The sequence below is a fragment of the Scylla paramamosain genome, chromosome 5 (assembly GCF_035594125.1).
Source record: "Scylla paramamosain isolate STU-SP2022 chromosome 5, ASM3559412v1, whole genome shotgun sequence".
Classification (NCBI taxonomy): domain Eukaryota; kingdom Metazoa; phylum Arthropoda; class Malacostraca; order Decapoda; family Portunidae; genus Scylla; species Scylla paramamosain.
The window spans coordinates 31152556-31175055 of NC_087155.1; the positions used below are offsets into that span (position 1 = coordinate 31152556).

A 22500-nucleotide genomic window follows, 5' to 3' on the forward strand; every position below is an offset into this window, starting at 1 on the left:
CCTCCTCCTCCTCCTCCTCTTCTTCTTCTTCTTCTTCTTCTTCTTCTTCTTCTTCTTCTTCTTCTTCTTCTTCTTCTTCTTCTTCTTCTTCTTCTTCTTCTTCTTCTTCTTCTTCTTCTTCTTCTTCTTCTTCTTCCTGCCTTGGGTATTTTAGGTCTTCCTGTTTCCTTTCTAGTTTATTTCTTCCTCCTCCTCCTCCTTCCCATCCCTCCCTTCTTCCCTCCCTCCCTTCCTCTTATAACCCAACAGGTATTTACCTTCTGACCCAGTGACCTGACCTTTGACTTGCGTGTGTGTGTGTGTGTGTGTGTGTGTGTGTGTGTGTGTGTGTGTGTGTGTGTGTGTGTGTGTGTGTGTGTGTGTAATGACTCTTCCTTCTCCTTCATTTACTCTTCTTTTCTTTTCCCATCCTCTTCCTCCTCCTCCTCCTCCTCCTCCTCCTCCTCCTCCTCCTCCTCCTCCTCCTCCTCCTCCTCCTCCTCAGTCGTCATTAGTATAATAATTTAATCTCACCTCTACACAAATTTCTCTCTCTCTCTCTCTCTCTCTCTCTCTCTCTCTCTCTCTCTCTCTCTCTCTCTCTCTCTCTCTCTCTCTCTCCATTTCCTTCCAATTTTACTGGTATTTTGTATAGATTTTCTCTCCCTGTCTTCTTTCTTCTCCCCCTCTCATCTCCCTCTTCCTGCCTCTCTTCTCCTCCCCCTTCCCCCTCCCTCTCCCCCTCCTACTCCCACTCCTGCTCTCTCCCCCTTCCCTCTCTCCCTCCTCCAAGAATTGCAGGTCTTCTTGTGACTTAATTCCTGCACTCTCTCTCTCTCTCTCTCTCTCTCTCTCTCTCTCTCTCTCTCTCTCTCTCTCTCTCTCTCTCTCTCTCTCTCTCTCTCTCTCTCTCTCTCTCTCTCTCTCTCTCTCTCTCTCTCTCTCTCTCTCTCTCTCTCTCTCTCTCTGTGTGTGTGTGTGTGTGTGTGTGTGTGTGTGTGTGTGTGTGTGTTAGTCCCTTGCGATGCGTCTTTAAGTCTCCGTAATCGAAGTACGTAGAGAGAGAGAGAGAGAGAGAGAGAGAGAGAGAGAGAGAGAGAGAGAGAGAGAGAGAGAGATTATTGATCATCTCTTCTCCTTGTTGTTGTTGTTCCGTGTAGTAAATAACAGATACAATTGCACCTAGATTAATTAGAGCAAAAACAACAGCACCGACTGTAACAACAACAACAACAACTTTAACAAAAAACAACTATAACAACAGCAATAACAACAACAGTAACATCAGCAACAACAGTAACAACAACAACAACAACAACAACAACAACAACAGCAACGACAACAACTATAACAACAATAACAACATAACAAAAGTAACAACAACAACAACAACTATTACAACAGCAACAACGACAACGGAGATAGTACTAATAACAACAACAACAACTACTACTACTACTACTATTACTGTTGCTGCTGCTGCTACCACCATCACTACTACCACCAGTACTACTACCTGAAATAAATAGTTTACCATTATGATGGCAAAGAATTGGGGCATGACCTGTCCGTTGAAATCATGAATGAAAAAAAGTAAAATAAATTAAACAAAAGAGAGAAAAAGGTAAAGAGAGAAATGCACTAAACATGCGAGGATGAACACACGCACGCACGCACACACAAATTATCAGATAATGAGTGATGTAGTAGTAGTAGTAGTAGTAGTAGTAGTAGTAGTAGTAGTAGTAGCAACAGTAGTAGGTGATAACATGTGGCCTTTTAACTACAGATTCGTGCTAAGTAGATCAGCTGAGTCCTCCTCCTCCTCCTCCTCCTCCTCCTCCTCCTCCTCCTCCTCCTCCTCCTCCTCCTCCTCCTCCAGGACCAACAATCCAGACGCCCACGCGGGGTCGTCATGGCAACGGAAATATACTGCCCTCCTCCTCCTCCTCCCGCCCTCCTGCTGCTTCGCCCACGTGCCTTTGTGATCGCTGAAATTTTCGTGTACCATCGCCAACCGTTTGAACGCCTCTGTGTGTGTGTGTGTGTGTGTGTGTGTGTGTGTGTGTGTGGATTGATGTTCTGTTCCGTATGGGTTTTTCATGTTATTTCTTTTACTCATCACTATCTCCTCTTCCTCCTCCTATCACTACCACCACCACCACCACCACCACCACCGCCAGAGGACAGACTCAGCTTTACTCCCTCGCCCACTCGCGCACACACACACACACACACACACACACACACACACACACACACACACACACACACACACACACACACACAGTCCGTGGGTGTTCTACGTCATTCGTACGCCTCTGCACTCTCTTCCTCCTCCTCCTCCTCCTCCTCCTCCTCCTCCTCCTCCTCCTCCTCCTCCTCCTCCTCCTGCATGCACACACCCACGTGCTCTTCCATCTTTAATTAAACTATCTGGTCCCCCCAGCCGCCCCCCCTCTCTCTCTCTCTCTCTCTCTCTCTCTCTCTCTCTCTCTCTCTCTCTCTCTCTCTCTCTCTCTCTGGGTTACGTTTTCATGCTAAATAATAATATGCGGGTACAGGTTCATTATACCCATGTCGTCACTTTTCGTCATCACCATCACCATCATCATCGTCATCATCATCATTTACTTATCTTGCATAGGCTTTATGTAATGATTTGTAGAAGTTATAGAGTGTTTGTATTGTGTGTGTGTAGACTCATTTTAGGCGAGCTATTGTAGTAGTAGTAGTAGTTGTAGTAGTAGTAGTAGTAGTAGTAGTAGTAGTAGTAGTAGTAGTAGTAGTATATTTTCTTTCTCGTATAGGTGTAAAGAAGAATGAACTGCCATTAGTGTGTGTGTGTGTGTGTGTGTGTGTGTGTGTGTGTGTGTGTGTGTGTGTTAATAGGTAATATTATTCACGTTGTTTGTATACGTAATTGTGTGTATCTATTGACCCCTTCTCCTCGCCTTCCTCTTCCTCTTCCTTCTCAGGTCTGCTGTATGACGAGGCACGACTGTAGAGCAAGGCGTCGCGTAACTAACATTGTTACCATAATGTATCTCAGGTTGTGGAGGGCACGAGGTGTGTGTGTGTGTGTGTGTGTGTGTGTGTGTGTGTGTGTGTGTGTGTGTGTGTGTGTGTGTGTGTGTGTGCTCGCGCGGGCGTCTTGCCAGGCCACCCGGTATTGTATGTATGTATGGGTATTGCAAGATGAAACATTAGCATTCCTGGCACTCTCTCTCTCTCTCTCTCTCTCTCTCTCTCTCTCTCTCTCTCTCTCTCTCTCTCTCTCTCTCTCTCTCTCATTAATGTTTCATGTTCTGCAAGAGATTTTTTTTCCTACCGATGTTTCAGTTCTGAAAAAAATAAATATTTACTTTTTAAATGAGAGAGAGAGAGAGAGAGAGAGAGAGAGAGAGAGAGAGAGAGAGAGAGAGAGAGAGAGAGAGAGAGAGAGAGAGAGAGATGCTTATAGTGTTGTGTCACTGTCTCCACTATATTACAGCTATATCTTTGAACTCACACTTATATAGCGTATGGATTCTGTTGTGATATTGTATTCTCGCGCAGGACCAGACAGCACCGTGAAGTAAGCTGGCTCTCTGTCACACGTTCTGTATCCCCTAGCCCTTCTTCTTTGTTACGGAGGTGATAACAAAGAGAAAAGGAACCTACCAGTTATATAGATAGAGCCACACTTCAATACGTATTCCTTGTCTTAATGCCGTGTCTTAAAAAGGAACCTATCAATTATATAAATAGTTCGAGCCACACTTCAATGCGTATTCCTTGTCTTAATCCATCACATCGTGTATTATGTTGAAGATTACTCTGTGTATTGATAGTTTAAGCTCTTCACGTGTACCGGTCAGATCTCAAGGGCGTCACTGTAACCAGCTGTAACTGTAAAGGAGGCAGTATTTTGCAATAACTGACATATATTTCATTACGTATTTTGTTAGCTGATAAACGAGTTGCTCTCTCTCTCTCTCTCTCTCTCTCTCTCTCTCTCTCTCTCTCTCTCTCTCTCTCTCTCTCTCTCTCTCTCTCTCTCTCTCTCTCTCACCACCACCACCACCACCATTCTGATTTGCTTTTATTCCTTTGGCCTCCTTATTCTTCTTTACTTCATTTTCTTTCTGTTCTTTACGTCAAGAATGCATATTTGATAACAGTATGTTAGCAGAATGACAGGACACACCTTAATGGGTGATGCTGTCTGTAAATGTTAGGCCTGTAAACTTAAGCACTCATCTTCCTCATCAGGACAATTTCAAAAGCTACATAGATTATTTAGTCCAGTATTCTAAAACGCTTTAGTCTCTCGTTACAATTATTTTCAAAGACCACAGAGATTATTACCCGGGTTCTCAAGAGCGTTTCTCCTATTAATAATATAGAAATCTTGTTAATCTGTCACTCGAACCGTGAAAACACCCCGAAAAACCCGTGCAGCTTCAATTAGAGGCTTTTGAAAGTAGTCGGTGTGCGGCATAAAAGCGTTTGGGGTGTTTTTCCTCATAGATGATACAAAATCCTTTTTAAGCTGTCAGTAGAACCACGAAAACGCTCCCGAGAACCGTAGAGATTCCATTCAAGACTTAACACTGGAGGTGAGATGCTAACAGGTTTAGTGGTTCGGAGCCGAGTGTGAATAGTTAACAGTTGGCCGTGGCATGCTAGCCGTCTGTGGGCACGCAGCTTTAGTAAACAAACCCTAGATTGCACTTAAGGTTATATTGCAGTACTGTACTCGTAAGCCATAACAATCATGGGACTCATTGCTCTCTTTCTCTCTCCCTCTCTCTCTCTCTCTCTCTCTCTCTCTCTCTCTCTCTCTCTCTCTCTCTCTCTCTCTCTCTCTCTCTCTCTCTCTCTCTCTCTCTCTCTCTCTCTCATGTTTTGCATTATGCGCGCCCGCCTTTTGATTTTAATAACAGCACCAGGTTTAGGACAAGTATAGTGGTTGTAATAATAATAATAATAAACGGTTTATTATTTAGGCAGTTAACAAACTGAAAATGTACATAGGGGGTGGGGAAAAACTTAAAATTAATCCTAAAGGTAAGTCTAATCTAGGAGGGAAATACTATTGATTGATGGCTCGCACCATGGTGGGAATCGCACTGAGTCTGTACCGGTCCGTGCGCGGCGCCTTTAGGGGCGTTATCTTGTTGTGGTGTCTGGTGGCACGGACCGGGCGAGGCGCGTCAGGCGGCAGCATGTTTCTGAGACGTGGATGATGCAGTAGTTGTCTGTGGATTGCGGCTCCTGAGTAGTGAGCGTTACTGGATCAGGAGACATTGCTTTGAGATTGAACATAAATGAATCCTGCCGTGTTAAATTTCTTTAATTGCGTTTCACAAGGATATTTTTATACGTTTTTTCATATGCATTCATAATTTAACATCAAACTTTTCCTTGATTTTTTAATCATATATATATATATATATATATATATATATATAGAGAGAGAGAGAGAGAGAGAGAGAGAGAGAGAGAGAGAGAGAGAGAGAGAGAGAGAGAGAGAGAGAGAGAGAGAGAGAGAGTTACCATCCATCAGCATAAGCTCTTGTATCCATCCTTGTTATTCATTCATCGATGAATAACGGGGACATTTTTCCCTGATGTCTTGTCTTCTTTTTCGTGCTAATTATCATTTCAGTTCTACAGCACGTAGCTCTTGTTTTCATTAATATTTTTAGAAAAATAAGTAAGGCAGCTCATTTAACTTCATCTTTCTTTCTGTAACACAGTGTGTTTCTCTTGTGGTTGCAGGGTGTGTAGTGGTGGACGAGCTGTGTCTGGTGCCGGAGGAGGTGCCCAACTATGAGGCCATCAAGAGCCTGCACTCCCAGCTGGATGATGACCGCAGCGGGGACATTGACGTGTCGGAGTCTGTCGACGTGAGTTGTGGCGGAGGGTGGAGGGGTCAGGGATGGGAGAAATGAGAGAGAGAGAGAGAGAGAGAGAGAGAGAGAGAGAGAGAGAGAGAGAGAGAGAGAGAGAGAGAGAGAGAGATTAGGGTAGTTCGTTAAAGTAAATCTACAACAGAGTAGGTACTGCATCATTATGAAATTAGTTTTTATATTTTACAGACAGTATTGGATATTACATGAAATATATTATTCATACCTAGTGAAGTATGATGATTACGTAGTTAATGTATGGCGCATACTGAATCCAGAGAACTTAAGTGCACAGGTAGATCAGAAAATATCACATTATATATGAAGATGTTTGTGCGGGTTACCACCAATGGACGTGGCCATGCTACATGACCACTGGTGTTGCAGCTGCAAGACAGCAGAATAAAAAAAACAAGAAGGCACTCAGAGAAAGCTTACTCTGTCAGTGTAATATAATTATGTAAACTGGGGAAAAAAAACATGATATGCAGACTTATTTGAAATGTGGCAAATATTCGCCAGAGACTTGTGTTATGTAAGAAATGTAGAGAGAGTCGTAAAGCCCATCCAGGATCTACTCATGTACATTTCCGATGATCGCTCCACCTCTAAACTTTATAACCTAAGTAATAATAATGATAATGATGATGATGATGATAATAGTAATGATAATAATAATAATAATAATAATAATAATAATAATAATTCAACCAATTGATGGCTTATGCAATTTTTTTTTTTTCTTGTCAAACAGACATGGTTGAATACATAATCTCTGTTATGTTGTTTCTAACTCACCCTGGCAATGATAAATACTGGTTTTGCAAGGTTTTTTTTTTTTTTTTTTGCTATTTCTGCCAGCATCACCTTATGGTTTTTTTTTTTTCTTTTACTGGTAATTGTCTACTATCCACCTCTCCCATTGCTACTCCATCACCATTATTTCACTGCCCATAGACCTAGTAAAGTATTGGGTCAATGGATTGGAATTTGTATAGTACCTATGTAATGACTTGTCATGATCCAAGTGACATGATAGAGATAAGTATACATGAGTACTGTTGTTACTAAATTTAATGTGACACTTTGCATCCTTAGATGTGGCATCCTTCCTGTAATATACCTAGTTGTTGATATGATGATGTGTGATTTCCAAATTTTTAATTTTTTATATTTTTTTCTATCCTCAGTTCCTGAAGGAAGAGCTTCAGTATGCTAAGGGCTACGAGAAACGACAGAAAGTCTTCCACTATAATGATGATGAGTACATATCAGTCCGTGAATTGTGGTACATATGGAAGAAGTCTGAGGTGAGTCTTCCTACATTTTATATTCCAATAAGCTATCCTCAAAAATATATGTATCAGTGTAATATTTAGTTATAACAGTTTGACTTTGGTGGTTTATTAAAGTAGAAGAAACTAATCTGTTTGATGTAGTATTTTCAGGTATTTGAAGAGAGAGAGAGAGAGAGAGAGAGAGAGAGAGAGAGAGAGAGAGAGAGAGAGAGAGAGAGAGAGAGAGAGAGAGTGGGGGGGAGGGAGAATGTGTATGAACAAGACCAAGTAGAGACTCATTTTCTAATGCTGCTTTGAAAAGTGATTAACTTTGTAACTCTGCAGTAATGTTTGTTTTTCCTTACACAATAGTACTGTGTTATATATAAGTAACTATTACATGATATTGCTTATGCAGGTTCACAACTGGACTGTAGACCAGACAGTGGCATGGCTAGCAGAGTCTGTGGAGCTCAAGCAGTACGCGCAGAACTTTTATGAGAATGCTGTCAATGGCTCCAGCTTGCCAAGGTCAGTAAAGAATTTATACATTAGTTTTGTAACCCTTAGTCGTTTGTCTTTTATTTTCATAGTATGTATACCTGCTGCTATCAGCATAATCAGTGCTACCACACGCCATTTCTAGTGGTGAGCTTGATTGCTTCTTGAGTGAGTACTACACTTTTAGCTGTGCTCAGTATTTTGTCCATAACTCCAGTAATGCCTTTTTGAAGCTCTTATGAAGGAACAGAAATGTGGTCATAGCATCCATCATGTATCAGTTCATTCAAATTCAATATTATTATGTAAGGTACTATTAAGTTACATAGCTTGTAATTCTAAAAGGGAACAAATTTAGTATCAGCTTACATAATTATATACTTATGTATTCCTATTGGCTAAAATTAACAGGCATGCATCATCAATCCATTCAGTATTTAGTGTGTTTTGTCTTACCCTTGTATCTCCATGCTGTGAAAGGCAGATATATCAAATAATATCATGCAAACTATGTAAGCTACTCCAATTTGTTTGCATCAATTTAGTTGTTCTGCCTTTCTTCCGCCTCTGCAGTACAGTTCTCAGCGTGATAACTCCCACATCCAAAAGAAGAAATTCAAGGTATACAAAAGAAAGGTGAACTCAGAAATGCATCAGTGAATTCAGTGTTTTTTTTTTTTTCTTTCTTTCTTTTAATTGCTGCTTTCTTATGATTTGCAGTTCTAACCTGTCAGAGTTATAAGCCCACATAATGTTTTGTGTGATGGCTTTTGTGCGTGGTATTGCACCCAACATTTCTTATCTTTCTCTTTTCTCCCCCTTCCCCTGGAAAGTGTCAAGTACGTCCTGTGTTTGTGTTAGTTGAATATTGGACGTCATATCCGTTACTTGGAATGGATAGATGCATGCTTGATTTATATGTAACTGAGGCACACTATAATCCTTGTGGTCTCATAATTTTCAGTTCTGTGCATAAATGTATTTTTCATAGGACAAATAATTTGGAGAAAGGTGTGCCCCATATACTTTAGAAGATTTTGGAATAAGATTGTAACATTCTTTAATAAAGGTGGTGTAATAGTTTCTAGTTGCTTACAGTGTCTTTGCTGTTTCTCCTGATAGTTTTGAGGCTGATAGCATGTTGTTCCCGTAGAAAACAGACTGTGCTCCTCACAACACACCTTGGCAGGAGACCAGAGGTCAATAACTCAAACTTAGATTGCATTATACTTTTTTTTTTATGATTCATTGCCATTTTGTCTCATTTCCATCAAATCATTAGACTGGACAATGATTTTGTTATTCAGTTTTGTTATTCATCCATATATTGATCCTCTCGTTCTCTGCAAATGATAGTTCAAGAGTTGATCAAGCAAATAAAACATTATTCAGAAGAAAAATCAATCACCAAGCTGCAGAACTGTATTACATATATACAACACAATGTACTAACATCACAGATACTCTCAGTCCTATGTAGCTTGACAAATGTTATTGTCAATTAATGACTGGATTATTTTTCAGACTTGCTGCCAACAATGAGCAATTCTTGACCAAAGTTCTAGGCATCAAAGACCCCAAGCACCGATCCAAGATAACTATCAAAGCCATGGATGTTGTTCTCTTTGGTCCTCCCAAAGGTTAGTATTTGTTTTAATAAGAAGTTGGACTGTGTTTGCAAAGAGTTTGATTTTCATTTTTGCTACCTTGAAGTGTTAAATTTTGAATGGGTTCTTCATATACAAAGTAACTTTTAAAGCCATATTAATTTTGTTCAAGTTTTAAAAGCAGTGTATGATTATAGAGATCATATTGGTTATTATAGTGACAACTTGTATCCACTTGGAATTCATTATCATTCCCAAAATATGGAAAACCCATAATTTTGATTTTATCTATTTTCTAGTCTAAATGATTTTTTTATTTATTTATTTTTTTATACATATATATATAGATTATGTTGCCAGAGTAAAAGCATGGCACGATATTTTCTGACACATGATTGTTTTTTTTTAAATTAACTTATAATTTTGCCACTGTTGATATATTTAGTCTTTACCTTTACTTTCCTTTATATGTTTATAATATTTAATGAAGCTGGTTTGGGATCTGAATGTTTTTTTTTTGTGCTTAACAGTTTTGGTGAATTTTTTTTTTTTTTTACACCAGAGAAGTATAATAACTGAGTTACCAAGACTGGTGCCTAAGCAGTGTACAAGTTTTATGGAAATTATTTAAACATTCAGATTTTTCTTCTTGCATATGGCTGATGTCTTCATGATTCATGGTAAGTATAATTTAAATGACAACTTGTAAATGGAGGGGAATGTACTTGTGCTTGCTTGAGAAGATGTTGAAATTCTCCCAGTTTCCAAATTACAGTTGAAAGAATATATAAAGGCAACAAGAGAAACAGAGGAGGAAGATTCTCTAGTAAAGTGATCACTTCTGATGCTGCACTTGTCTACTGATTGGATGGCAAACCTGGCAGGCATTTTTGGTTTATATAATTGGGCACTGAATTATCATAATTCATATTTAATTTCAGTTGCATAAGAAAATTTTAGTCATAATTACTTCAGAATTGGAAAAAAATTACAGATGAGTTTGACTATACATCACAAGATATATATAGGGAATTTGTTATGACCATTATTCAATCTAACGGATACTGCATATGTTTGGCAGAATTCTGGGCAGTCAACAATAATGAGAAATATTAAATTCTTCAACCTCATTTTGAAATAACTAACTTTTAATGCCATATTACAATGGAAGTGTTCAGAAGATTAAAAATATTTTAATATAATACAAAGGAGAGGGTTCTTTATAAATTGTAATTTTGTTTACAACTTCCCGTCATATATACTCGTATAATTGGCACTTGTAATCATGATCACTAGTGCCATACCACTACATATTAGATGACTTGGGTAAACATGTCTTCAAGCAAGTGTTTCTCCTCTGTATCACTTCTTTCATTTTGAAAACATGTATGGAAATTGGGTGTTTTCAATCAGGCATGTTTGTGAGAAGTGTGTGTTGGATTCATAACAATTGTGTATTATCATTGTATATTTATTTATATGGCTGAAATACACTGGATGCATTTTTATGTGGATTGTACTGCTTCTCAATGTCTTGTTAAAAAGCTTCTCAGAGTGTGTACACTGTTCTTAGGCACTTATGTAGTTTAGCTAAGAAACTTTATTTATAAGATTTTATTATTGTTTTCTCAGATATTATACTTCATATATAAAAATGTCTTTGAATATTAATGTGTGTGTGTGTGTGTGTGTGTGTGTGTGTGTGTGTGCGTGTGTGTGTGTGTGTGTGTTTATACATGAATGTGTGAAACTTTTCTTTATTTCTCTTGATGGCACCCATACTCACTGCTGACATTAACAATGCCAGTGCATGGAACAAGTACAGTGCAACCTCAAAGCAATAATCATGGTGAGGGAACTTGCAAATACTTACAATACTTGAACTATTGTAGTGTGTGATGCTAGACACACTAGTATATTTTGTGTAAGTATGTACAGCACTAGTAGGTACACATAAATATTGATATATTTTTATATAGTACAGTATTACTAGTCATACATTTTGACATAATATGTTGAGATGATAGAAGTACATACAAAGACTGATAGACTGATTTAATGTAGTGTATTGTATGTAGTTCTAGTCATTAAAAAGAATATTTTGTAATTATAGTAAACCCTTGATAAACCGAACGTCATTAAACTGAATTTCTGATAAACTGACCCCTTTGTGCCAACTGAACTTTCCTTGGTAAACTGACCACGTGTTCAGTTTATCAGATGAGTTTGAAAGCTGACCTAACACATCGGTGATGATGTGTCTATCCCTTGGGTATGCCGAACACTGGTGTGGTCCTGGACTGGGCTGACCAAACATAGCTCAGTGTGTGGCTGGTTATCTGGTGTAGTGTGGTGTAGTGTGGTGGTATGTGCATCACTTGGCTTCCTCCCCTTTCATCTCATAGCAACACTTCCCAACACAGCAACACAGTATCCCTTCCTTGTTTGGTGAGTGCAGCACAGTCAGAAATACTTTTATTTGATCTACCTTATTATTTATATTACAGTACATTAATTAAGCACTGTATCACTAAAGATCTACCATAAAAACACGCATGAAAAGAAGCCACTCATTTTAAACACACGTTACTGAATGCTTCACTGTATAAATCGACCCTCAGTTGGCTTATAAGGTGCTATTCCAGCCATCTTATAAACCAAATTTTCTGATAAACCATCAGGCATCTCCCCCCAATTAGTTTGGTTTATCAAGGGTTTACTGTACAGTAATTACACCATTTTATGTCATATCATTTCCTTGCCAAAACAAAATATTTAAGGTTGTATAAGTTTTCAGTGATATATATATATATATATATATATATATATATATATATATATATATATATATATATATATATATATATATATATATATATATATATATATATATATATTGAAAGTTTGTCATATAATATGAAAATGAAACAGTCTGCTATATATTTTGAGGATTAGATATGCCAGTACAGTACAAGCATACTTAGGTGCTGTTGTGTTAGATGATTACAAATATTATTTCCTTTCTTGAGTGTTTTGAGTGGAAATGGTAAATAGGGTGATGGAGTCATAAAATTGACCAGGAAAAATTTAAAAGTGACCAGAGTTGTTTGTAGAGAGGAAAGTGCTGAAGTGATTACATTAAAAGTGGAGGACATAGATATGGAAAAAAAGAATAAATAATTTGTTGTGTACTATGTACCACCAAGAACGAGGTCATGGAGCGGACTTGGTTATGCTAGGATGCTAAATGATACAAGACTCTCACTAAACACAGTACTAGAAGAAGGAAACAGGTCAGTAATTATGGGGGATTTTAACTGTAAGGAGGTATGCTGGGAGGAAATGTCAATGGAAGGGGCCAAGAACTCATGGGGAAATATATCACACTATGACCCGGTGGGTTCAAGACAACACCAGATTTAGAAATGATGAAGAACTGTCAAGACTAGACTTAATATTTATGAGGAGCCGGAGATTGTGGGTGAAATTAAGTATAAACACCTCATTAGACAAACTTATCATATATTGCTGGAACTTGAACTAAAGGATGATATGAACACAAAAAAGAAAGAGAAACAGAGAGAGGAGACTAATATATAGTAAAACAGACTATAGGGGATTCAGAAAGTACTTCCAGGAGACAGATTGGATAACTTTTATATGGAAGAAGCTGGTGTGGAAGAAAATATAAGATACTGATGGAAATTTATAATAAAGGAGTGATAAATATGTACCAATATTAAAACATAGAAAGACAAATATAAAAAGAGTGATTTTAATAGAATGTACAGTGAGGCAAAGGAAGGAAGAGATAGAGCATGGAATATATGGAGAAAAAGAAAAACATCCAAAGAATTGGCAAAAATATACAAATGCAAGAAATGAGTACATACAAATGTGTAGAGAGAAGAGAAACTACAAGAAGAATATAATTGATAAGTGTAAAGACCAGCCAAAACTCTTCTATACATTTATAAATGGAAAACTGAAAAACAAACATGAAATAGAGAAACTGTGTCACCATAATGTAGAGTACAACAAAGACTTGGAAATGGCTCAAGTCATGAATGAGCACTTTCAAGCCGTTTTTACAAGAGAATGGCTGGAATGAAAAAGGTGAACAAACACAAAGATTACCTCCTAAGAGGGAAATAGAAGTCATACAACAAGAAATAATGAAACTAATGAAGAATCTAGACGTAAGAAAATCACACGGACCAGACAGAATTGCTAATTGGGTATTAAAAGAATGTAGACAAAAACTAGCAAAGTATATAGTACAATTAAGTGCTCTCTTAATGAAAGTAAAATATCAGGAGTCTGGAAGAAGGCCAACATCATACCAATATATAAAGGAAGTAATAAAAAAGACCCAACAAATTACAGGCCAGTATCCCTAACAAGTGTCATAGCCAAAATCTGTGAGAAAATTATGAAGGACAGACGGATAAAATATCTAGAAGAAAACAACATACTAAACCCGAGATAGTTTTGGATTTAGACAAGAATGATTGTGCACCACAAATCTAATGTTATTTACTCCAGAATAATAAACATAATTCAGGAAAGAAATAGATGGGCTGATCACATTTTCTTGGATCTCAAGAAAGCTTTTGGTAAGGTGCCACACAGAAAATTAATAAGAAAAGTAGAAACCACTGGAGAGATACAAGGAAAACTATTAGATTGGATGAAAGATTTTTTAAATGATAGAACAATGAGAATGATAATCAGAAACCAGAGTTCCAATTGGAGAGAAGATATTAATGGGCTTTCACAAGGATCTGTGTTGGCTCCAGTTATGTTTGCTATATATATATATATATATATATATATATATATATATATATATATATATATATATATATATATATATATATATATATATATATATATATATATATATATATATATATATATATATATATATATATATATATATATATATATATATATATATATATATATATATATAAACGATATGGATGAGGGTATAGACAGTTATATGAGTTTCTTTGTTGATGATGCAAAACTATTGAGAAAAGTAAATCCAGAAAATGACTGGAATATTGCAACAAGATCTTGACAAACATTGGAAATGGAGCCAAAAATAGGGAATGGATTTTAACTTCAAGAAATGCAGTATAATTGGGTTTGAAAAGAGAAAAATCAGAATGACAGGGCAGAATAAACTTGGAGAAAGGGAAATAAAGCAAGCAAGATTTGGGAAGGATCTAGTAGTATTCATTATGGGCGACATATTACCTGATATTCAAATTAATAAAGTTGTTGGGGAACCCTATAACTTACTGAGAAACATCAGAGTGGCATATACATATATATATATAGATGAGGAAACGGTAAAAGAAAATATTACTCAGCTTGATAAGGCCAAGACTAGAATATGCAGCAGTACTGTGGTTACCCAGTACAAAAAGGAATATCTAAAAGCTTGAAAGGATCCAAAGGGCAACAACAAAATTGACCCTGACTCTATCTGAATTGGCATACAAGAAGAAGCTGTCAAGATGAGACTTGCCAATGCTAGAACAAAGAGGAGAAAGAGATGACTTATTACCCATCTATAGGATCATGAAGACCATAGAGGTTCCTGATAGGGAAGATTTACTGAAATGGGACACAAAGGATACAAGAGAACATGGAAGGAAACTGAAAAAAGACAATTATAGAAGAAACTTGAAGAACAGCTTCCCTCATGGAGTAGTGGGCATATGGAATGGACTTGACGAAGCAGCAGTGTATGTGAAGACAGTACATGATTTAAGACCATATTAGACACTAAGAGATATAAAGACAGGACAGCACGAGCATAGCTTCCCTCCTGTACATTACAACTAGGTAAACACACACACACACACACACACACACACACACACACACACACACACACACACACACACAAAGACAGTATAGCTGACCTTCCACCCCTGCAATACCAGACACACATACAAAAAGGCTGAATTGCCAGTCTTCTGCTCCTGTCAAGCTGGAACTCTTGGCCTTCCTATTTTCTTTCATGTGAAAGGAGACAAATCTATATTGTTTCTTCCTGGCCCAGGATTCATATCCAAGTGCTTCTGGCTGTGAGCCAAAGGCTCCTTCCTACATCCCGTGTTAAGCGAGTCAGTGGTTGAGTTGTCCTAGACTTTCAGTTTTGCTCCTAACATATATATAGCTGATGAACAAAATAATGTTTTCTTTATACTTGGGTGTTGTACTTTGTTTTAAGAAATGTAATGTGGGTAAGTGTCAGGTAGTCCTAAAAAAAAAAAAATGACAAGAATATTTTCATGACCTTTATTCCTTTATTCTTTGTATACTGTGTGCAGAGAGTGCAAAAATAACTCACATAAAATGGAACAGCCAGTTTATTATAAATAAGTAAATGGGTGATAAAAAGTTGTATTGTAACAATAACTAGTCATCCATATTTTCTATAATTGTTTGTTAAGCATGAATACTACATCATTCATTGCTTAATGGTATATATGTGTGGCTTCAACAGACACAGGAAGCCACCTCAAGGATCTGGTTCTGGTGTCCCTGCTTACCTTGGCCCTCATTGGCTGCTTCAAGGCCTATCAGCGCAACCGGGAGTATGAAGGACAGCTCAGCGAAATGTTGAAGGTCAGCTTGTGAGATTTTTTGGATTTAACTTTATCATCATTATAGTCATCATTTATATGCAAGGTGGTGGGCTTAGAGTCCATGGACATGACACACTGGCAACACAAGCCCTGCCACCACAAGCCAGTAAGGCATGAGCTGCTCAAAAGCTGAGCAAAAGAAAGCCCTATAGTCATTATTTATATGCAAGGTGGTGGGTTTAGATTCTATAGACATAACTCACACTAGCAACACAAGACCTACCACCAGAAGCCAGTAAGGCATGAGCTTCTCAAAAGCTGAGCAAAAGAAAGCAGGGCTGAGAGTATTAAGCATAGAATGTTCATGGATTCACTATTAACTATAAACATGTCTCAAGCAAACAGTAATACTGTCCATTGCCAACAGACACACACTTATCACACTTATATGAAATGTTATGCCATACACAGTGAATTAAGACATTATATATGTGGTGAAAAATAATTTTCTTATGAATGAATTCATAACTTGTAGAATATCTTGAGCATAAACATGTGTGTGCATACACTCATGTCACATATATTCATCAGTTTATATGTGCATGGTAAGCTGAGATCCCCTTAAAGGGAAATAGCTGAGACAGAACATCATGTCATATCTCATTGTGGGAATAAGAATGGAGGAAGGGTTCCTAGTTCTTGTCTCCATCCCATCAAGTTACCTTTTATGATGCACAGGCAACTGAGTGGCAGTATTCATCATGGTTAAATTCATGTCTCATAATAGTGTTCTCTGTCCTGTAGTTGCAATATACATACTGAACTTTGCAAAATACTGGACCTGCTTTGGGATCAATAATCTATTATAAAGAAGGATTACAGTATTGTAAGCCTGGTTTGTAACTAGATAAATTATTATCATTATTATTACTAATTGTTGTTGTTATTATTATTTTTATTATTGTTGTTGTTGTTGTTGCTGTTGTTGTTGTAGTTATTATTATTATTATTATTATTATTATAACTCGTTTATCCTGCAGGATATGGAAAAACTACGGGAAGCCGAGGAAAACCTGCATCAGCTGGAGATGTTCATGACAACAAATGTAAAAAACAAAGAAAGCAAAGAAAAGAACAGTGACAAAGTAGAGCAGAATCATGCTGATGAGGTGCAGCAGTTGAGGCTTCAGCTCGAGGTAAGGGAGTCATACCACAGTGGTTCAGAATTCAGAACTCAATACTTCCAAATATTTCATGTATTTGTTCCATAATTGAAATATCTAAGTCAATTGTCAGTTAAAAAGTTACAAGAATCCAGGATTTTCTCTGTAGGAAAAGTGAGTTAAGAACATAAGAACATAAGAAATAAGGGAAGCTGCAAGAAGCCATCAGGCCTACACTTGGCAGTTCCTGTATGAAATATACCTACTTATTTCCACCTATTATCCCCATCCATAAATCTGTCTAATCTTCTCTTAAAGCCCCCTAATGAGTTAGCTATCTTTAATGACATGAAAGTTTCATTTGATATGACAAATATTACAAAACTGATAATTTATAATTTTCTCCCACAGTGTATTATGAAATATACTGGGCTTGTATTCTACAAACCATCATAGCTATACGTCATAGCAAAACAAAATGGCGCATTTCAGACATAACTCTGTCATAAACTCTTACGATTGTCCATAAACTCCTATTATTGGTCATAAAAATACTAAGACAGGGTTCACCCTGTCTTAGCACTGCTTACGACCATCAGAAGTCTGTCAGCATCATGACAACTTGGCTGTACTTACCATAACATGATCCCCAGCTGTTTTTTATCATAGATATAACAATAAATGTTAGTAACTATGAGTAGATAATGTCTTCTTTGAGGCAATAAAATGTTGTTATAAATAATTGCCAGGAGTAATATAATCTTAAACGTCAACAAACCTTACCTTGCGCCACCTGCGTGTGTTGGGCTGTCAGCTGTAATCTTCTATATATCATATTCTTTTTTATTAAATACACTGTCTAACTTCCCCAAAAGTCTTAATATGAAGTCATAACAATTCAAATCCAAGAAAATAATGTTAAGAACCTATTTCATTTCATAAATTTTGAGTTAACAAATTGTGAGCATGCATTCTAGCGGCAGACAGTGACTAAGATATGACCCACAACTTTTGACAGCCATAAGACTGACAGTCATAAATTGTGTTAGCTGTGACAGCTAGCTAGGGTTGACTACAAGCACTATGTAGAATACGGGTCCTGGAGATTATATAGTTTGCACAAATGTTATGGTAGCCATCTGTTACCTGAATTTTATATGAAAACTTCCTGATGTTTCGTTACTGTAGTCATTCAGCTGAAGTAACTGAAAAGTTCTAGGTGGTCTTTTGCATGATTATGAAAATGAATTATTGAAATATCTAAAATCGTACTTATTTAGCATTAAAGAAAGTAAAGACACAGATACTTCGAGGCCATAGAATATAAAATATAAATCAGTAATCTGATGAAGTAAAAAGGCCTTAATATTCAGTAGCAATTACCATGGAGAATATATTTTCATGAGCAATAGTATTGTATAAGATAAGGCTCCTCGCTAATCTTTTCCTGTCTTTTCTTTCCATTTCAAACAGGAGGAACGGGAAAAGAATGTGATCATAATGGAACAAATGAAAAAGGGGCTTGAGGAGGCTGACAATGAGGAACACGTATGGAGGGCACCAATGGACCTTCAACTTTGGCTTCAGCTGACTTATGAGAGAGAGAGGATTGCTTGTGTCAAGAAACAGTCAGCAGCCCGGGAGCAGTTTGACCAGGCGAGAGAAATGGTGAGAATCCATACAAGTTCCACATGGTAGAGTACATAAATTTTTGCCATTGCTTGTGGCCATTACACAAGTTCATGCATTAAGAGATATTTGCATGATGTATCACCAAGTCTTGTTAGACCCCAAGCATCAGTGTACGGCTGCAGCTGCACACCTAGGGAGTGATGAAGTATAACTGTATCTGCACATGGATTTTCTGCTACAGTTCTATGTTCTTAATGTTCTTACAGTCATTGCTTATTCTAGAATATTGTGAAATGCCATAAGTCATATTATGTGGAAACTGCAAGGTGCATGAAAAGAGCTATAAATAGAGTGAACAAATAATGAGTAAATCATAGAATGTCAACACCTTGGTTTTAATCTGCCCCCATTCTCAGCACCAATTTTATCCAGCAATATGAAATATACATGGTATTATCTTTAAAAATTGTAAATGTACTTTTAATTATTTTCTTTTTCTTTCTTTATTATTTTTTTATTTATTTATTTATTTATTATTTATTTATTTATTTATTTATTTTATTTATTTTTTTATTTTTTATTTTTTTTGGCAGGGGGGTTGAACAAATGAGAAATTTACAAGTTTACTTTTCTTGGAAATTGCATTTTTTCTTTGCTGAAACACTTGCCATTATCCATCATTGCTTTATAAATTGTACCTGTGTAAATTTACTATTAGATGTCTTTTCTTTTGTCAGTGTGAGAAGTTGAATAAGCAGCGCCGCAGCTTGATGGGAATCATGGCATCAGTGCATGGCAAGATGGATAATGTGGACCAGGCCATCAGTCAGGCCAGGTGAGTGATAGATAGTCCACCATCTCTCACTCATCAAAGGTGGAGGACTTTTAGAATAAGAAATATGTGTTTGCACTTGCAACCTGATATTACTCTTATGTGAGCTTGTGATTTTAGTGAGGCTGAATCCCTCATCTCTTCTACTGAAAAATATAATTTAGGAGAGGGCATGTTTTACAGCCAAGTACAATACCTTATTGTTCATCACAGATGTGTTTTTTTTTTTTTTTTTTTTTTTTTTTTTTTGCTTTATGTAGGTAAGTTCAGTATTAACATAGAGAGAGAGAGAGAGAGAGAGAGAGAGAGAGAGAGAGAGAGAGAGAGAGAGAGAGAGAGAGAGTTACAGTACCCATATTTCTACCACCAAGAAACAGGTGTTCCCTTTTATGAATTTAGAAAATTTTGGAGGCTGAAAACAAGTTCATTGTTATATTTAGTAGACTCATGCCAGAGGGATACTGAAGCAAATTTAATACATCCTCTTAATATTCACTGAAGAATGGAGAACTGCCAAGTTTTTCAGGTGTGCAGCTTTTTTTGCAACAGTTTATAGACCTGTTGATTTGGCTTTCATGCTACATGTTAGATCCAGAAAAATCTCATGATGTACCCAAGGGTTCTGTCTCAATGATGATTATGGTGGTAAGAGGTATACAAAGATAAGTAAAAAAAAGTTCACAAAAAATTTATTAAGCTTTATTATATACGAGATTAGACTTGCTATGTTTGAATAAGTTCTTGGGGTTTGGTGATTTGAATAGACAAGTTTTCTCATTTGCTGTCTTGCCATGAGGCTTCAAGGTGTGGTTCAAGAAAGTAACTTTTGATCCCATGGTAGAAAACACTCTTGAAGTGAAAGCTTATATCAGATTTCTCATCAAGGTGAGATGAAAATAAGAAGAAAAAAAATTATCAGCTGGCAACAAGTTTATAGTTTCCGCTTTATTCACAATAGTTTTTAAATGATTAAATAAAATGGCTTAAAGAGTGCTGGAATGAGATCAGAGACAATTCAAGAGAGGAGAGGCAAAGCACTGCAGTAAATTAAGAATTTGTGATGTGTGCAAGATCTGACGAAAGAAGATTGTTGAATTACAATCATCCTAAGTGAAAATTTAGATACGAGTAAGCTTACTGCTTACTGTATTCCAAAAGTGTTGTATGAGGATCAGCTCTATCAAAGTGCTGACTTTTCTTCAGCAATTTTGGCTAAGGTTGAAGAAAATTGGCAGTTTTTATTTACCAGATTTAAACTGAAAATGAAACGTATTTCTTTATATAATCCAGAGAGCAAAATTCAGTCTCAACCCAAAAAGAACATGGAATTTCAAAGCAGAGAGGTCATTTCAGTAAATTATGGTCATGAATTTCTGGGACTCAGGAGATTTTTCAAAAGGGGTTAAGTTTGATTTTCTGGATGATAGTGAATGCAGTGTTGTGAGAGAGTACAAAGGAAATGACAAAAAAAAAATACAAAACTGGAACCTTCAGCTTTAAAAGTGCATTGAGTTGGATAGAAGAGAAAATAAAATCATTCAGCTGGTTTAGTATGTATGTAAAGTATGATTTAAAATTTCCAGAATTTTTTTCTGCTTACCGTCATGTTATATGATTTCCAAAGGACACTGAGAATCACTTTAGTATATGTGACCTTCCCCATATCTATCAAGTAACGAAGATTGTCCACTCCAGATATGTTTCTGGTGGGAATTCTATATGAGCAGGTTCTTACTGCTTAATATCAAAATGGTAGCTACAAAACACTCATTTCTGGGGGTAGAAAGGATGCAGTGCAGTCATATAATAATATGACTTCACTGCATCCTTTCTACCCCAAGAAAGAGCTCCTCATGAAATGCCATCTCATCATAAAACAGAAAAAAGAGTTCTGCAACATTCCAATAATGCATCTACTTTAGTGTTGCTCTTATGTTGTCTGAGATGTTGATGTCATATTTCTATAGAGGACTCATGGGCACAGGCATCAGGAGTACATGAGCAAGCCAAAATACTTTGTGGGATCTTAACATTACATATCTACCAGCTTAGGCATTACCAAAGTGTGTATGTCTCAGAACCACCATGGAGGAAGTGACACGTGAGCTGAGAGAGAGAGAACATCGCTGGGAGAACATCGAGATGTTGGCTGGGTGCAGCATCACCAACAATCCTGGTCTTCACGCTCTTGAACTGAGGCTGTGTCCACCAGTGAATAGACCACCCCATTCCACCTATGGGTCAAGTATAGGTAGGGCTTTCATGGGGTCACAAGCATCCCTATGATCTTTTTGTTTTTAAGTATTGATGTGAAACTTTGGTTAACATTCTTAAATTCTGAAATAAACCCACATTAGTCAAATTTTATATAATTAGTATTTTTACTTATTTATATTCTTTTGTGTGGCCTGAGAGAAAACAGAAGCATATGTTTACAGATAGTATATGCAAGTGATTTTCTTAGAAGGCCCTACATCAGAATTCATAGAGCATGATAGTACTAGAGGTGGACTGGATTTTTTAATTCTCATCCATGTCAGTGGATATGAGCATCATTTTCATTATCCGCATCTGCCTTTATGGTTGCAAATGTCACCAGGATAACTTGAATAAGTAGACATTGTAGGTGTCAGCTGGCAAGAGATAGAGACTTGAAATAATGTTCAGTTGGGTAAAAAAGGAAAATATATTCTCACATTTGTGCATCGAGAGAGAGAGAGAGAGAGAGAGAGAGAGAGATTCAAAATGATGTACAGCTGCTTAAATAGAGGATTTGTTCTGAAATTTGCTTGTGGAGATGTAAGAGAGAGAGAGAAAGGAAGAGAGATTTGCCTGCCTTCAACACTCAAATAATATTTAATTAAACCTAATGGATTGTGGGTAAGACATAAGCAGCAGGCTGTCACTTGTAGGAAATCAGGAAAATATATCATTAGTAGTACATTTTTGTTCATTTCTTAGTATCTCAAAATTTCAATTACATTGTCTGTAGTTAAAATTCATG

General features: G+C 36.9%; 1 protein-coding gene across 32 annotated transcripts in view; it reads left to right on the forward strand.

Annotated features, from left to right (window-relative positions):
- The window catches only part of LOC135100828 (stromal interaction molecule homolog), a 120422-nt gene that overhangs the window by 62238 nt on the left and 35684 nt on the right, over positions 1-22500 (forward strand). For 17 of the 32 annotated variants that reach the window (XM_064004207.1, XM_064004210.1, XM_064004208.1 and 14 more), the window contains exons 2-12: positions 5746-5873; positions 7067-7186; positions 7572-7684; positions 8228-8275; positions 9179-9294; positions 11069-11110; positions 15788-15909; positions 16910-17065; positions 18506-18700; positions 19402-19499; positions 21575-21747. In XM_064004207.1, coding sequence (XP_063860277.1) covers positions 5746-5873; positions 7067-7186; positions 7572-7684; positions 8228-8275; positions 9179-9294; positions 11069-11110; positions 15788-15909; positions 16910-17065; positions 18506-18700; positions 19402-19499; positions 21575-21747 — 1311 coding nt within the window. The remainder of the gene's footprint in view (positions 1-5745; positions 5874-7066; positions 7187-7571; positions 7685-8227; positions 8276-9178; positions 9295-11068; positions 11111-15787; positions 15910-16909; positions 17066-18505; positions 18701-19401; positions 19500-21574; positions 21748-22500) is intronic. The other 15 variants (XM_064004216.1, XM_064004225.1, XM_064004238.1 and 12 more) reach the window with 5 other exon arrangements.